This window comes from Oncorhynchus mykiss, chromosome 12, assembly GCF_057628025.1.
Source record: "Oncorhynchus mykiss isolate SJ-2025 chromosome 12, ASM5762802v1, whole genome shotgun sequence".
Lineage (NCBI taxonomy): Eukaryota > Metazoa > Chordata > Actinopteri > Salmoniformes > Salmonidae > Oncorhynchus > Oncorhynchus mykiss.
In genome coordinates this window covers 66,299,774-66,317,630 of record NC_143033.1, presented here as the reverse complement: position 1 = coordinate 66,317,630, position 17,857 = coordinate 66,299,774, and the positions used below count along the sequence as shown (strand labels likewise).

Below are 17,857 nucleotides of genomic sequence, written 5' to 3'. Positions count from 1 at the left end.
ATCCGACCTCTCTCCCCGTCGTCTGTCTTTCCCTCTATCTCTCGCTTTTCCCCCTTTCCGTATCTCTCCCCCTGCCAGTGGTGGTCGTAACGAGCCGTGCCCGGAACAGCCTCCTCCCAGGCGTGTGTGTGTGAAGAGGATCGTGTCGCTGACCGAGCTGGACCCTGATGTGCTGGACAGCATGCACTCGCTGGGCTGCTTCAGAGACCGGGGGAAACTGACCCAGGACCTGCAGTGTGAGGAGTGAGTACTATCGGGGGTGCTTTTAGAGACCGGGGAAAGCTGACCCGGGACCTCCAGTGTGAGTGTCCCTTGATGTGGCCCCTGTAGTGTCACCGTTCACTGGTTGCTGTGGAAATGAACTATTGATCTCTCTCTCTCTTCCTCTCGCTCGCGCTCTCTTTCGCTCTCTATCTCTCTCTCTCTCTCTCTGTCAATTCCATTCAGCATTCTCTATCTCTCTGTTTCTCTCACTCTGCTCCTCCTTACTAGCCTCTCTCTATATATTCTCTCACTCCCCTTCTCCCAACTAGTGTTTTCCTGCCTTTCTCTATCCTAGTATTTTTCTCTCTGTCTCTCTCTGGAGAAGTAAAGGTAATCCAACCCAGGAAATAGGACTTTGTGGAGTATTGGGGCAGCAGGGTAGCCTAGTGGTTAGAGTGTTGGACTAGTAACTGGAAGGTTGCAAGTTCAAACCCCCGAGCTGACAAGGTACAAATCTGTCGTTCTGCCCCTGAACAGGCAGTTAACCCACTGTTCTTAGGCCGTCATTGAAAATAAGAACTTGTCTAGTTTAAATAAAGGTAAAATAAATAAAAACAATTGGGATAGGGGAACTGATTGTGATATTCCAGCAAAAAGAGACAATCTCTCTCTATTGACTGACCAATCTGCTTTTTTGGCATGTCAAATGTTACATCACTCTGGCAAAGCATTAACACGACCACAGATATAAACAATGGCTCCTTCTCCTTCTACTGTTGTCCCGCCAACTCTCCCATTCACATTATGCTCTAGTTCTGATTTAGCCGTCTTTATCAATCCCTGAATGTCTCTTACTATCTCTCTCTCTCTCTATCTCTCTCTCTCACTCTCTCTCACTCTCTCTCTCTTTCACTCACTCTCTCTCTCTCTCTCTCTCTCTCTCTCTCTCTCTCTCTCTCTCTCTCTCTCTCTCTCTCTCTCTCTCTCTCTCGTTTTCTCAGAGACAACCAGGAGAAGATGATCTACTACCTCCTCTTGGACAGGAAAGAGCGTTACCCCAGCTGTGAGGATGAAGACCTGCCGCCCAGGAACGATATAGGTTAGAAAGAAAACCTTTAGACAGCATAGGTTGGAAAGAAAACCTTTAGACAACATATATTGGAAAGAATCAACAACCTAACCGACACTTATTGGACACTCTGATCTCTCCCAGAGACATTCGATTCATATTCTATTCTAACATAACATTCTCAGAAATAATTTGGAACATTCTATTTCTAGCCAACCCTGACTTACTGATAGGTATCTGTGAAGCTAGCGACAGTAAGCAACATCTGGCGAGTCTGTTTCAAAATAAAAGTCCTGCAATGAAACTTTTCTAAATAAAAGTCCCGTGACAAAACTTTACAACAAGTTCATGTAGGTCTGCGGTTTCTTTGTCCGACACGTCAGCATGTCAAAACCTCCCGACATATTTGTGTTTTGATGCACCAGTGCTTTAAATAACGTAGGTTAGAGGTGCTTTAACCTTTCTGTGTACTTCTGAGACCTGGATTCTAACCTTTCTAAGGTCTCCCAGCAGATCCCCCTAGGAAGCGGGTGGACTCTCCCATGCTGACCCGTCATGGCCGGTGCCGGCCGGAGAGGAAGAGCCTGGAGGTGCTGAGTGTGACGGAGCAGGGCTCCCCAACACCCACGCGCAGGGCGCTGGACACCTCCGCACACAGCCAGAGGTTAGACGTAGATATATACACAAATAAACACACACGCACACCGAATATGCACACACACAAATGCACGCACACACACATACATACACACAGGCACACACACACACACTCGTGCTTTGTGTTGTTGTACTAGTGTTGTCTGATGACTTCACTTGTGAAAGTTCCACATGTTTTGCACGTGCAAAATTCTACTGCACATGTGAAGTCATGTGGTTTTGGAACACTTCACATGTGATGATATTTCACGTGAAGTTTCACATGATCACATAACCTTTCACATGTGGATTCAAATTTTCACATGATGCCCTGCAAACAGGACAGGATGTCCCCGGAATGTGACAAAATTGCTGCAGTATTTTCCACTTAGATATTTGACACACTTGATTACATTTTGTATGTTTATTTATACAGTAATTATTATTCATTAGGTCCTCACCTGGGATTTGAACTCACAACCTCTTGGTTCATGGCATTACTGTATTCCTGCTACTCCACCATGTCTGTGTCAATGACTGGTTTCACCTGTATTCCTACACTGGACTTCAAAGTAAATCTCAGCTTTGTACTCAAGAAAAACTATAATATTTATATTCAGGAGTAACCTTAAAACAGAATAATATGTCTCACCTACAGTAGACAACTATACAGAAAACCCTCAGATTACTGAAATAAATCAATTAAATCAATGATGAGAGAATAGTCAGATAAACTGATAAATCAAATCAAATCAAATCAAATTGTATTTGTCACATGCGCTGAATTCAACAGGTGAAATGCTTACTTGCAAGCCCTTAACCAACAATGCATAATAATTAAAGTAACAAATAATTAAAGAGCAACAGTAAAGTAACAATAGCGAGACTATATACAGTGCCTGTACAGAGTCAATGTGCGGGGGCACCGGTTAGTCGAGGTAATTTAGCAGTAATTATTTAGGTAGAGTTATTAAAGTGACTATGCATAGGTAATAACAGAGATTAGCAGCAGTGTAAAAGAAGGGGGTGGGGGGGTCAATCCAAATAGCCTGGGTAGCCATTTGATTAGATGTTCAGGAGTCTTATGGCTTGGGGATAGAAGCTGTTTAGAAGCCTCTTGGACCTAGACTTGGCGCTCCGGGACCACTTGCCGTGTGGTACCAGAGAGAACAGTCTATGACTAGGGTGGCTGGAGTCTTTGACAATTTTAAGGGCCTTCCTCTGACACCGCCTGGTATAGAGGTCCTGGATGGCAGGGAGTTTGGCCCCAGTGATGTACTGGGCCGTACGCACTACCCTCTGTAGTGCCTTGCGGTCGGAGGCTGAGCATTTGCCATACCAGGCAGTGATGCAACTCGTCAGGATGCTCTCGATGGTGCAGCTGTAGAACTCTTTTGAGGATCTGAGGACTCATGACAAATCTTTTCAGACTCCTAAGGGGAAATAGGTTTTGTCGTGCCCTCTTCACGACTGTCTTGGTGTGCTTGGACCATGTTAGCTTGTTGGTGATGTGGACACCAAGGAACTTGAAGCTCTCAACCTGCTCCACCCCGGCCCTGTCGATGAGAATTGGGGCGAGCTCGGTCCTCCGTAGCTAAGATAGCAGTATAGATGGCACTATTTTTCCTGTGTGCAGAGATGTATTATAGGTAGGTAATGAATGTGTATGTGACTTCTTAGAATGCTACACACTTTGTGACGCAGCAGCAAGAACAGCTGAACCCCAAATCCAGAGGTTGTGAGTTCAAATCCAATCTGGGGATGTATTGATAAGTCCGTACTAAGTGATTTTTGTCAAATATTGTCATAGATGAAAGATTTGTATACCTTTTTTTTAATGACACGTTTTTAGCTCAACAGCGAACCACTGACCTTAAAAAACCCCCATACCATTTCCCCGCTTCCCTTTAACAAAAAAAATTGTGAAGCTGAAATTGAGTTGACATCTTTCCATGGAAGAAATGAGAGACACGTGAGGTCAGTCGTTCACATGTGTACGACATAGACTTCACGTGTTGACACCACCTTTTCACATGTGAGGAGAATAACATGTTTTCACCTCACATGTGGAATTTGCACTTTCACATGTAAAAAAAAATGTAAAAACTTTCGGATGAAGATCGGTTTGGCGCTTTCACGTGAAAAAAACGTTGTGACGTGTCGTTTCATGCGATCACGTGTTGCTTTTACATGTAGTCACATGTTGTCAAATTAACTTGACATAAGATCTGTAACGGCCGTTGGTGGAAGTGCAGTGAGGTACGTGTTCGTCATTTATTAAATAGAACTGAACACTAAATACAAAGTAACAAAAAAAGAACAACCGAAACAGCTCCGTCAGGTACAAAACAGAAAGCAACTACCCACAAAACCCATGTGGGCAAGAGTATGGTTCTAAGTATGGTTCTCAATCAGAGACAACGATAGACAGCTGTCCCTGATTGAGAACCATACCCGGCCAAAAACAAAGAAATACAAAAACATAGAAAAGGGAACATAGAATGCCCACCCTAGACACACCCTGGCCTAACCAAAATAGAGAATAAAAGCCTCTCTATGGCCAGATCACATGTGGTCACGTGACATCCATGTGGTTTTTCCCATAAGGGGGACCGTGCTATGTGTTACTGTACCGGTGTTGTCTGATACTGGTATTTTTGTCCTCCAGGTCTCGTTCAGTCAGTGGCGCTTCAACAGGGCTCTCGTCAAGTCCTCTCAGCAGTCCCAGGGTAAGTCACGCTTGGCCAACTCTTTTACAAAAAGACACACATTTACACCACCTGATGATTATTATAGAGGTGGTTCTACTGTAGAATTGATAAAATACCATACCTGTAATATCAGTATATTTCTGTACATAAGTATATCTTTGATATGCCGAACTCACATGCAGATGAGACTACCTACCTTTGTTCGCGGTGAAATGTGCTACTGCACAGCTACTGTGATATGATAGTGTTTCTCTGTAATGAACTGAAGTGTTCCTGTAACTGTAAATGTTCTTCTGAGACTGTCCATCACCCTCACTACTGTCCCATTCTGAGCCATTACCCACACCATAGATACCATCACATACACGCACGCACGCACACACGCACACTCACTCACACACACCAATAGTAAGGGCCTAGAAGCACACAAGAGACACAGACCGATAGGATCACATATTAGCCCTCAAATTGAAAGGGTCTCTGGACCTTTATTCAAAATGGACCCTATTGAATTAACATAATAAGAGAAATAACAGCATCTCTACAATTAGAAATGTAAGTACAATCAGACTACAGCATATTCATAAATCATAACTCATGACCATTGCTCTCTTCATCTTTCCTTCCCTCCTCTCCGTCCCTCCGTCCTTTGTCTTCCCACCCATCAGAGCCCAGTTTTCACTTTCAGCCAATCAGAAGTCACCTCCGCCTCCACCACCCACTCCAAAGACCCCAAACCAGGAAGTGCCACCACTCCCCGGCCGTCACAACGGATGACTGTGCCCGACCCCAAAACCCAGACCCTGCCCTCCAAAGGGCTCTCCGATCGCACTCACCTCCAGTCCATGAAGTCACTACCTCTCCAAGCTCCCCCCTCTGCGTCCCCCTCCCCCATCCCCTCCCCCATCCCTCGCTTCTTCTTTTTCCCCGCCCCCTCCGTCTTTAAGTCGGTCACTAAGAGCGTCTATCCTAACTCTGCCCCTGTGCCACAGGTCACCCCTCAGGGGTCTCCACTCCCCACCCCCCTGGGCACCCCCGTCCACCACCCCCAGCACCCCCCGCCCACCCCTCCCTCCTCCTCCTCTTCCTCCTCCTCCTCACGGGCGGAGGGAGGCGGCGGGGGTGTGGGCGGGGGCGGATCCCTCTCCCTAACTCCACCCTCCAGCCCCGGAGGCAGCGGGGGGATGGCCGCCAGTAGCTCCGCCCACTGGAGGACACGCCTCAACTCCTTCAAGAACAACCTGCTGGGTTCGCCACGCTTCCACCGACGCAAACTGCAGGGTGAGAGAGAGGGGGAGTGTGTGTAAGAAAGAATTTAAGACATTTCAGAATGAGCAATGTTAAGAGTCCGGAATATAAATATATATGTGTGTATAGACCGTATGGACAGTATATGAATAGGAAAGGTGTGTACAGTAGAAGTTACAGTGTCTTCAGAAAGTGTTCATACCCCTTGACTTACATTTTGTTATGTTAAGGCCTGAATTCAAAATGGATTAAATATATTATTTATTCACCCATCTACCAATAATAACACATAATGACAAAGTGAATACATGTTTTTAGACATTTTTTGTAAATCATTATTTTCTAAATTCTTTAAGCTCTTTCTAGTTAATTGTTGATCATTGCTAGACAACCATTTTCAGGTCTTGCCATAGATTTTCAAGCAGATTTAAGTCAAAACTATAACCCGCCCACTCATGAACATTCACTGTCTTCTTGGTAAGTAACTCCAGTTTCAGATTTGTGTTTCAAATTATTGTCCTTCTGAAAGGTGAATTAATTCCCCAGTGTCTGGTGAAAAGCAGACTGAACCAGGTTTTCCTCTAGGATTTTGCCTGTGCTTCACGCCATTCCGTTTCTTTTTTTTAATCCTGAAAAACTCTCCAGTCCTTAACGATTACAAGCATACCCATAACATGATGCAGCCACCACTATGCTTGAAAATATGGAGAGTGGTACTCAGTAATGTGTTTTATTGGATTTGACCCAAACAACACTTTATATTCAGGCTGAAAAATTAATTGCTTTACCACAATTTTTGCAGTATTACTTTAGTTCCTTGTTGCGAACAGGATACATGTTTTGGAATATTTTTATTCTGTACAGGCTTCCATCCGCAGTTGTCTCCTATCACAGCCATTAAACTCTGTAACTGTTTTTAAAGTCACCATTGGCCTCATGGTGAAATCCCCTAAGCGATTTCATTCATATCCGGCAATTGAGTTAGGAAGGATGCCTGTATCTTTACATTCGATCGGTGTATTGATACACCACCCAAAGTGTAATTAATAACTTTACCATGCCCAAAGGGATATTCAATGTCTGCTTTTTTAAAAACCCATCTACCAATAGGTGCCCTTCTTTGCGAGACATTGGAAAACCTCCCTGGTCTTTGTAGTTGAATCTGTGTTTGAAATTCACTGCTCGACTGTGGGACCTTACAGATAACTGTATGTGTGAGGTACAGAGATGAAGTAGTCATTCAAAAATCATGTTAAACACTATTTCTGCACACAGAGTGAGTCCATGCAACTTATTATGTGAGTTTTTGCTCACTTTTTACATTTTTACACCTGAACTTATTTAGGCTTGCCATAACAAAGGGGGTTGATGACTTATTGAGTCGAGACATTTCAGCTTGACATGTTTTTAATTAATTTGCAAAAATGTCTAAAAACACAATTCCACTTTGACAATATGGGGTATTGTGTGTAGGCCAGTGAAACCCCCCCCAATATAATCCATTTTAAATTCAGGCCGGAAAAAGTCAAGGGGTGTGAATACTGTCTGAAGGCACAGTATATAGAATGAGCCATGACTAGAATACAGTATATACAGAGGATTTGGGTAAAACAGTATGCAAAGATTATTAAAGTAACCAGTATGTGCATATTCTGTCCTCAAAGTAGCCACAGTCTCTTCTACCATTGCAGAAGGACCGTACTGTACTATACGGTGCTCAAATTTATTAGACAGATTGGTCATTAAATCAATGAAACTGAACCTCGTCAAGTGACGTCATCAAGTTCTACTTCTCTCCACTCTAGTCCTTCCCTTCTTACCCTCTCTCGCTTTCTCCTTCTTTTTCTTTTTCCCCTCGATATATAACTCACCATCTCTCTCCCTCTGACTCTTTCTTTCTCTCTCTCTCTTTCTTCTTTCTTTCTTTCTTTCTTTCTTTCTCTCTCTCTCTCCCTCTGACTCTTTCTTTCTTTCTTTCTTTCTCTCTCTCTCTCTCTCTCTCTCTCTCTCTCTCTCTCTCTCTCTCTCCATCTCTCTCCTTTTGCTCTCCTGTAGTTCCAACACCGGAGGACATGTCCAGTCTAACTCCAGAATCAAGCCCAGAGTAAGTAGATAATCCTAGACACACACAGTTAGTCTATCTATATCCTGTCCTGCCTGTCATGTGAAATGCTATCGTATCTGCTAGCCTGTAACACGTTTCGATGCCGCATGTTTCGGGAACACTTTATATCAACTTCCTTGAATAAGTCATTCCACATGCTTATAAGTGTTCATAAATTGTTATAAGCACCTCTATTTGACATGGCTGAAATATGAATGTGTGACTTAAAAAATGCTTCTGAATGGCAGGCTGGCCAAGAAGTCGTGGTTTGGGAACTTCATCAGCCTGGAAAAGGAGGAACAGATATTTGTTGTCATTAGAGACAAACCGCTTAGTTCCATCAAAGCTGATATAGTCCACGCCTTCTTGTCTGTGAGTATCTCTGTCTATCCTCTATCCTCACTCATTCTTTCTCTCTATCTCTCTCGGACAACTCTCATTCTCTCTCTCTCTCTTTCTGTCCTCTCTCTTTATCTATCCTCTCTCTCTCTCTCTCTCTCTCTCTCTCTCTCTCGCTTTATCTATCCTCTCTCTCTCTTTATCTATCCTCTCTCTTTTTATCTATCCTCTCTCTCTCTTTATCTATCCTCTCTCTCTCTTTATCTATCCTCTCTCTCTATCTATCCTCTCTCTCTCTCTTTATATATCCTCTCTCTCTCTTTATCTGTCCTCTCTCTTTATCTATCCTCTCTCTCTCTCTCTCTCTTTATCCTCTCTCTTTATCTATCCTCTCTCTCTTTATCTATCAGTTCTCTCTCTTTATCTATCCCCTCTCTCTCTATCTATCCTCTCTCTCTCTCTCTCTCTCTCTCTCTCTTTATCTATCCTCTCTCTCTCTTTATCTATCCTCTCTCTCTCTTTATCTGTCCTCTCTCTTTATCTATCCTCTCTCTCTCTCTCTCTCTCTTTATCTATCCTCTCTCTCTTTATCTATCCTTTCTCTCTCTTTATCTATCCTCTCTCTCTCTATCTATCCTCTCTCTCTCTCTTTATCTATCCTCTCTCTCTATCTATCTCTCTCTCTCTCTCTTTATATATCCTCTCTCTCTCTTTATCTGTCCTCTCTCTTTATCTATCCTCTCTCTCTCTCTCTTTATCCTCTCTTTATCTATCCTCTCTCTCTTTATCTATCCTTTCTCTCTCTTTATCTATCCCCTCTCTCTCTATCTATCCTCTCTCTCTCTCTCTCTCTCTTTATCTATCCTCTCTCTCTCTCTTTATCTATCCTCTCTCTTTATCTATCCCCTCTCCCTCTTTCTGTCCTCTCTCTTTATCTATCCTCTCTCTCTCTCTCTCTCTCTCTCTTTATCTATCCTCTCTCTCTCTTTATCTATCCTTTCTCTCTCTTTATCTATCCTCTCTCTCTCTATCTATCCTCTCTCTCTCTCTCTCTCTCTCTCTCTCTCTCTCTCTCTCTCTCTTTATCTAACCTCTCCCTCTCTCTCTCTTTATCTATCCTCTCTCTTTATCTATCCTCTCTCTCTCTTTATCTATCATCTCTCTTTATCTACCCTCTCTCTCTCTCTCTCTCTCTTTATCTATCCTCTCTCTCTCTTTATCTATCCTTTCTCTCTCTTTATCTATCCTCTCTCTCTCTATCTATCCTCTCTCTCTCTCTCTCTCTCTCTCTCTCTCTCTCTCTCTCTCTCTCTCTTTATCTAACCTCTCCCTCTCTCTCTCTTTATCTATCCTCTCTCTTTATCTATCCTCTCTCTCTCTTTATCTATCATCTCTCTTTATCTACCCTCTCTCTCTCTATCTATCTATCCTCTCTCTCTATCTATCCTCTCTCTCTATCTATCCTCTCTCTCTTTATCTATCCTCTCTCTCTCTTTATCTATCCTCTCTCTCTCTCTCTATCTATCCTCTCTCTCTCTATCTATCCTCTCTCTCTTTATCTATCCTCTCTCTCTATCTATCCTCTCTCTCTCTTTATCTATCCTCTCTCTCTTTATCTATCCTCTCTCTCTCTCTCTATCTATCCTCTCTCTCTCTCTCTCTCTTTATCTATCCTCTCTCTCTCTCTCTCTCTCTTTATCTATCCTCTCTCTCTCTCTTTATCTATCCTCTCTCTCTCTATCTATCCTCTCTCTCTCTCTCTCTCTCTCTCTCTCTCTCTCTCTCTCTCTCTCTCTTTATCTAACCTCTCCCTCTCTCTCTCTTTATCTATCCTCTCTCTTTATCTATCCTCTCTCTCTCTTTATCTATCATCTCTCTTTATCTATCCTCTCTCTCTCTATCTATCTATCCTCTCTCTCTATCTATCCTCTCTCTCTTTATCTATCCTCTCTCTCTTTATCTATCCTCTCTCTCTCTCTCTATCTATCCTCTCTCTCTCTCTCTCTCTTTATCTATCCTCTCTCTCTCTCTCTCTCTCTATCTATCCTCTCTCTCTTTATCTATCCTCTCTCTCTCTTTATCTATCCTCTCTCTCTCTATCTATCCTCTCTCTCTCTATCTATCCTCTCTCTCTTTATCTATCCTCTCTCTCTATCTATCCTCTCTCTCTCTTTATCTATCCTCTCTCTCTTTATCTATCCTCTCTCTCTCTCTCTCTATCTATCCTCTCTCTCTCTCTCTCTCTTTATCTATCCTCTCTCTCTCTCTCTCTCTCTCTCTTTATCTATCCTCTCTCTCTCTCTCTCTCTCTCTCTCTATCTATCTATCCTCTCTCTCTCTCTAACTCCTTCTCTTTAACTCTGTACCTTTGCCTACTTTCAGTGAAAGGCCTGCACAGCCATGATACAAAGATACACCAACCACCTCCATAAAACATGAACACATAAACAATAGATGGAAAGTCTTGTAAGCCGTGTAAAGCGGTTTCCACCTCTTGTTTCCAATGCTGTGTTGTTGCATTGCATCTGTTCAGATCCCGTCTCTGAGTCACAGCGTCATCTCCCAGACCAGCTTCAGAGCCGAGTATAAGTCCTCTGGTGGCCCCTCCGTCTTCCAGAAGCCTGTTAAGTTCCAGGTGGACATCGCCTTCTCTGAGGGAGAGAGGGAGAGAGAGAGGGAGCGTGCCGAGAGGGAAGGAAAGAGGGAAACTGGCATCTACAGCGTGACGTTCACTCTCATATCAGGTAGTGGTTCCCAGACTTGTTTGTGTTACAGGTTTAAGACTTTTTTTTAAAGCGTTCTTGCTACCCACTTAAGGCAAATTGCCACTTAGTTATGCATTGATGTCAATGGGAGTAGGATTTTCAAGTGAAAATGTGATTTAAGTGGAAGTTATGATTCGCTTGAAGTTACAGTTTAATTTAGTCTATGAGACTTTCATTTGCAAAAATGTGTAGTTGGTGTTTGGTAACCAATGTTTGGCATGATTTTGTCCTATATTTTATCCTGTTAAAATATCCCTGACATATACCACAAAACTGTCAGGAGACAGTTAAACAGAACTCATTATACATGTAGGTAATTCATCTTAAAGTCATCCCCATATTGATGCGGGGCAGTGTATACCTTGACCGAGTAACGACAAAATGTAACGCTTTGTAACAGCAGAAAAGGTCTGAATAAAAAAATGAATACGAAAGTTATTATTTCTGTGTTCACATGGCTAATGTGTACAGTAAAATCACTGATGTTAATGGTACAAATACTACTAACTTATTGTGTCTGACTCCTTAGGTCCAAGTCGCAGGTTCAAGAGAGTGGTGGAAACGATTCAAGCCCAGCTACTTAGTACTCATGATCAGCCATCTGTGCAGGCACTGGCTGGTTGGTCCCCTCACACACACACACACACACACACACACACACACACACACACACACACACACACACATACACACACACAGGCACACATACACACAGACACACACACACACACACACACACATACACACACACACACACACACACAGACACATACACACACACACACATACACACACACACACACAGACACACACATACACACACAGACACACACACAGACACACACAGACACACAGACACACACACACAGACATGCACACATACACACACAGACATACACACATACACACACCACACACACACTATTTATTTATATATGTCTTCATCAAACTCATGTTTTTTAACTCTTTTTCTCCTCAGATGAGAAGAATGGGCAGCTGACCTCGCGTCCGCCCGGCACCCCGACCCGGCAAAACTCCCGACGTTCGGAAGGAGGCGGGGACCGGGGCGAGAAGTGTGAGCGTGGTGACGCAGGGATAGGGGGCAGCGGGAGCGTGCTTCAGAGGAAGGGCTCGGGTAAAGACAAGACCAGACTCCTTTCCTCCAACGGGACACAGTCTCAGCCCTGAGGGAACATTGTGGAAACAGACATCAACAGAACAAGATAGGGCAGACCGTTAGAGAGGGATGACATTAGAGAACAACACAGACAAAAACCCCTCAGACTACCACTACCGCCATCACCACTACCACCGTCACATCTACCGAACCACCTGACCCAGCAATCATCATCACAAACCACTGCTTCAACCTGAAACGGGCCCGACCAGATAGTTGGCCACCAAGATAGAAGAAAGAAAAGAGAGGACGAGAGGAAAACGCAGTGTCACTCATGGACTTGCTTCAGAAGAGAAGCCAAGATCAGAAAAATGTCTAAGTGTACATTTGAAGTACAACACATCATGCAACTGTCAACAACAATATGGAGCCAGTAAAATAATCAGGAAGACTTGTACGGGGAAAGGCAGGCTCCGAATGGTTAAATGTTTTTTTTAAGTTATCCGGTCTACAACCAATAAGATGAAAACCTTTGTGGAATTCCAGAAATAATAATTATAACAGCGTTTCCTAGTTGGCGCGGATCCACTTTTAAGTTTGACCCAACATCCTTTTTTTGGGGGGGGGGGGGGGGGGGCAGTGAGAGTGAAATATTACGGGTCAAGTCAATTTAGTGGCGGTCGGGGAAACGGACAGGTTGGGTCCTTTCACCGGATTCTCAGTGACGATAAGTTACGAGAACAGAACAGAAACCTGGAACAGAAACATGGTACAGAAACATGGTACAGAAACATGGTAGAATTGAAGATAAGGGTGAGGAAGACTGCATCAAAATCAGAGTGACGCGTCCGATTGCATCTTTTCATCCAAGTCGCTCCAAAGACGTCAATACAGCCATTTGAACAAAATAAAGACAAATACCTGTTTGTCTCCATAACGAAACAGCACAATTGTACGATTCCTAAAATACAATTGAAACAAACTTATGAAAACCATCTTGCCTTGAAGTGAGGATTCAGCAAACGGATATCTCTACGGATATCACCCAAGTTGAAGAAAAAGAACGGACAAGGCATGGAAGAATGTCTCAACGCACCCCCCCCCCCCCCCCCCCCCCCTCCCACTACGACTGACATCTGGAACACGGAGAGACTTCAAACAGATGAGTGAACGACATAATTGGAATCGTTCGAGTAATTTGGAGCCCTCAGCAGGTCCTCAGAATGAGGTGCTCAGATGAAGATGTTGTGGTTCACAGGAAGTCACCGTCATCAGTTGTGTTCATTCCGCGAGGACTGGACCCAGCCCTCCACATCCATTATTGTCTTCGACAGAAAACAACCAACCCTCCCTCCCTTACGTTCCCAATATGGCCGACATGGGGCACTGAATGATGCGGCTTTTGAAAAGGCCCTAGACACCTAGACGGATTTGTTCTGTTAAGAGAGCAGAAAGAGGGAGGGAGGGGAGGAGGTGGAAAAGCTCATTTCAAGAAACAAAAAGAGAGACTTTGTCTTAAGGATGACAGAGAGAAAGACACTGAAACTGATGCACACTCATTCCCAGGAGAGGGAAGAAACAGACCACACACAAAAAGAATGAAATCCATTTTGTTTTTTTGTTTCATTTTTCCTTTTGTTTATGTGATTTGAGCGCAAATGAGTTTGATGTTTGCCGCCAACAAAATGGAGGATAACGCTAACCAAGTGAATGTCAAAAACGGAAAAAAAACACTATTGTAAAAGTATTTTATTTCATTTGTCATAGATTTATTTAATATTTATTTATGTATTTAATTGTTGATTTATATATTGTAAAGTGGAAAGGGAAGATGCTGACAAGAATAGAGGGGAAAGTTCTGTTGGAATATTGGAACAGCATTGAAACGGACAAAAATGGCTGCTTGCAGGAGAAACCAGATTGAACCGTCGTTTCCAGAGCAGGACAGAAAACAACCTCTTGTCCAATCATTCCTCAATGTTTTAGAAACCAATGCTGCAAAAATCCTTCCAGATCCTTTTTGATGTTGTGTCTTTATTGTTGATTTGTCTTTGTTTGGTAATAATGAAGATCATTTCCAGTTTTAAAGCAACAAAACAAAGCAAAAACAAAACACATTTTAAGAAATGGGCCAAGGATAGATTTGATGCTTTGGGAATTTCTGGGATGGCAAAAAAAATAAAAATGAAAATCTTTCATGAAGTAAATAAAAAATGATTGCATAGACACTTGAAAAAGCAGAGGAGAGCAGGAAAGGGTGGGGGGGTAGTAATCTCCAATTCCTTCTCTGTCACATTCTGCTAGAATGTTGTTACTTAAGAGGACAAAGATATGGACACGCCACATAAAAACACTGACTGAGGGCCCAACCCCATGTGCAGAACGCAAACAGTATTCGCACACACACACACACACGGACCCTTCAAAAACAGAAACCCTCCTGTTCTTTCAGAGAAAAAAAAAAACAACAATTAAAAACTGGACCTTAACATTGGAACGCACTGTCCTAAAAGACACCAAACACGTTGTGGTTTCCCCCTACCATCCCTTTCGCCCTTGGCCACTGCCCCCCACTTCCTTCATTACGACCCCCCACATACCCCTTCCCCTTGCAAAGAGCACCAAAAGTAAACGCAGGTTTCGTTCTAGTCTCTCCCTAGTCCCTCGTCATCAGTCGACACCTTGTTGTTTCATGCCACCGCCATTAAGCCCCTATTATCAGTCTCACCCTGCCTCACGTGACCGCTGTGACCACGACACAGTAACTGAGACTCACCGCGGCACGGCACACCACGTCCCCATCAGCCATCATCACACTTCATATCAGTCCGAGTCAACACGCTGCTACCATAGCACACAACTCCTCGTACAGCAAACAGGGGCGGTTCTGTAGCTAGGAGACGTAGAACAGTAGGTTATTGTAACTCTTTACTTAGCGTACTCTCTGTCTACTGGATACTTCCCTGGTGTGAAACGGCCATTTACCATGAAATACGAAAAGAGTGGGAGGCAGTCTTCCTCTATTTCCTGACCTGGGGCTCGTCTTGCTCCCCTTCCAACACAGCAAAGAACACGATTATGGCTTGTTGACTTTTAGTAGCTCACCTCTCATTGTAGCTCACACCCTTCACTCAAGGCCTTTTGGCAGGAATCATGTACCCATTTTCCTAATATCGTGCCGACTCGAACCGTACTGTGCTGTCTTGGATATTTTCCTTTCACATTGTCCTTTCCAGCATGGCGGATGTGTAACCATGCTGGCCGAGCTAGTCTCCAATGAAATGCTGCATGACACTACTGGAAAGCAATGTAGGGGGTGATGACTGAATGTTTTTGTTTTTTTACTGCATTAATATAGGTGGCATATGAATCCAGCACCGTCCTGCACAGAATAGTAGTTGTAAGAGTTTGCATAGCCAGGAATGAGTTTTGGCGCCTTAAGATGATGCGTACGGAGGGAGGTACATGCCTGTTATATTTGCTCGACCTGTCCGTTTTGTTCCGAGCCCTCATCCTACTCCCCGCCACATTCTAATGCTAGGTCAGGGGTCATGTGAATGGGAGCGAGATGTGACACAAGACGACCCCACAGTCTTTCATTCTCCATTACCCTGTGCTTTAAACCAGAGAGGGATAGTGGGAGACAGCGTTACCCCTACCTTTTGTATAGGTGGGGTAGACCTCTCCCTGCCTATTTCTGTTGCTCCACGTCTAAAAGAGTTTGGCTTCTATTGGTTTCAATTGGCGTTGTTGAGGCCAAAGGGCCTGGACGTTGCTGTTACTGAGAGCTTGGACGCCCCGCCTAGGGGAAACTAGGGGAAAAACTGTCTGGAGATACAACTAGAGCGAAACCCTTCTTAGACATTGTGTGTAAATAACCGTTCAAAGTAAATGATGGGATGAGGGGGAGAAGTTTGACCCCCATTGCGGGTGAATCGTACAACAAAAGGCCCCCTCTCTCTCCAACCAACTCAACCCCCTCCTTGCCCCCTTCCTACACCCTCATTATCTCTTTGTATCTCTTCTTGAACCCCCCACCCCCCCCCCCAATCCTCTTATCCAGATGAAAATACCTCAACCCCAGCCCATCCTTATATAATCACACCCCTCCCCATGTGTCTGTCCATTGTATACAGTATGAAACCATGTCTTGATTCTTTATTCACCCTGTACTCACAATATGATTATTGTTGTCATCATTATTGATCATTCCAAGATTGTAAAACTGTTATCCTCCCCCCCCCCCCCCCCCCCACTTCATACACAGTAGAACAAAACAATTCTTAAAAATTCAAAACAGAAATTTGGGGGAAAACAACATGATGAGGAGGATTAAATAAGAAATGTCTGTATTATATAAAAAATAAAAAATGAAAGTGCACTATTATGATTATTATTATTGCCTGTGATAAATAAAGAACAATAAACTACATCAGAAGTTAAGAAACTGCCTCAATTCCTACTCTTCTATTAATTAGGATTACTGACCATAAATTGTGCTCAACATCTGCATTTTCTTTAGCAAAAATAGTATTTAAAAAAAAATAATATATATATATATTGCCAAATGTAGACTACACTGTGTAGCGACACGACAGATCCCGGGTCTGTTTTTTGGATGTGTAATATTGATTGATAATTTACTGTATTGACTCAATCGGTAAATGCGCTCGGAAAGGGTGTTCACCGCGTCCCATGTGACACACAAAAAAAGAGGCGGGGTTGTGAGAGTGATGTCATCCATGTATGTGGCTCTCTGGCGCCGCTGCCCACCTACTCCAGTCTGTTTTCACTGAGAGTGAAAGGAGTGGTTGGATGTAACAAAAAAAAAAAAGAAGAGATTCGGTGTTTGAATAACTCCTTTGGGGTGCTTTTACGGCAAGACATTTCAAGACTAATACAGGTATTTCTATTACATTATTGTCTACTCGTTGTGGTTTTCCTTGGGCGTGGTTTTCAGTGCACTGCTGCTAGTTAGTGTGTTGACTTTTGTGTGTAGCGAGCGATGGATGTGCGATATTGAATGAACCCACCATTCGTTCGAAGGGACGCGGAACCAGGGTTGGGGAGTAACGGATTACATGTAAGGGATTACACAAAAATGGTAACTGTAATCCGTTACCAGCAAAACTATTGTAATCGGATTACATATACTTTTGAAAAACTAGATGATTACTTCGAGGATTACTTTTCATTTCAGAAAGGATGTTGCGAAAAATAATATTTGACACTTCTGTTTTCTCAATGACATTGAAATCAGCATTGAAAAAAGGTTTACATTTGGACCAGGTTTACATTTGGGCCACCTGACCACAAGTCAGAGACCATTATGATGACACACCAAATGTGTTTGATGGATCGCTGGAAAAGAGTAGGCGCCGCTGCCCACCTGTGTAGGCCAAACTATCGGCATCCAAAGATTATCCAACTTGAATAAACACTTGGAGGCGGCAGTCTACGATGACAGCAGTCTACGGCGCATTTTTAAATATTTGAACCTTTATTTAAACTAGGCAAGTCAGTTAAGAACAAATTCTAATTTACAATGACGGCCTACCGGAGAACAGTGGGTTAACTGCCTTGTTCAGGGGCAGAACGACAGATCTTTACCTTGTCTGCTCGGGGATTCGATCCAGCAAAGCTTTAACCACTAGGCTACCTGCC

The 17,857-nt window shown here is 43.4% G+C and overlaps 2 protein-coding genes across 22 annotated transcripts in view; both read left to right on the top strand.

Annotated features, from left to right (window-relative positions):
* Window positions 1-14,378, top strand: part of brsk1b (BR serine/threonine kinase 1b) — a 30,575-nt gene extending 16,197 nt beyond the window's left edge. For 2 of the 20 annotated variants that reach the window (XM_090193036.1, XM_090193024.1), the window contains 10 exons: window positions 79-243; window positions 1,206-1,303; window positions 1,775-1,937; window positions 4,578-4,638; window positions 5,289-5,901; window positions 7,924-7,972; window positions 8,221-8,344; window positions 10,845-11,058; window positions 11,606-11,695; window positions 12,056-14,378. In XM_090193036.1, the coding sequence (XP_090049162.1) occupies window positions 79-243; window positions 1,206-1,303; window positions 1,775-1,937; window positions 4,578-4,638; window positions 5,289-5,901; window positions 7,924-7,972; window positions 8,221-8,344; window positions 10,845-11,058; window positions 11,606-11,695; window positions 12,056-12,264 (1,786 nt within the window). In that variant the 3' untranslated portion in view covers window positions 12,265-14,378. The remainder of the gene's footprint in view (window positions 1-78; window positions 244-1,205; window positions 1,304-1,774; window positions 1,938-4,577; window positions 4,639-5,288; window positions 5,902-7,923; window positions 7,973-8,220; window positions 8,345-10,844; window positions 11,059-11,605; window positions 11,696-12,055) is intronic. The other 18 variants (XM_090193026.1, XM_090193037.1, XM_090193034.1 and 15 more) reach the window with 12 other exon arrangements.
* A 2,539-nt stretch (window positions 14,379-16,917) lies between these two features.
* Window positions 16,918-17,857, top strand: part of cpt1a2b (carnitine palmitoyltransferase 1A2b) — a 58,282-nt gene continuing 57,342 nt past the window's right edge. For both annotated transcript variants that reach the window (XM_036938031.2, XM_036938030.2), the window contains exon 1: window positions 16,918-17,096. The gene's annotated coding sequence lies outside the window, so the exon portion shown is untranslated. The remainder of the gene's footprint in view (window positions 17,097-17,857) is intronic.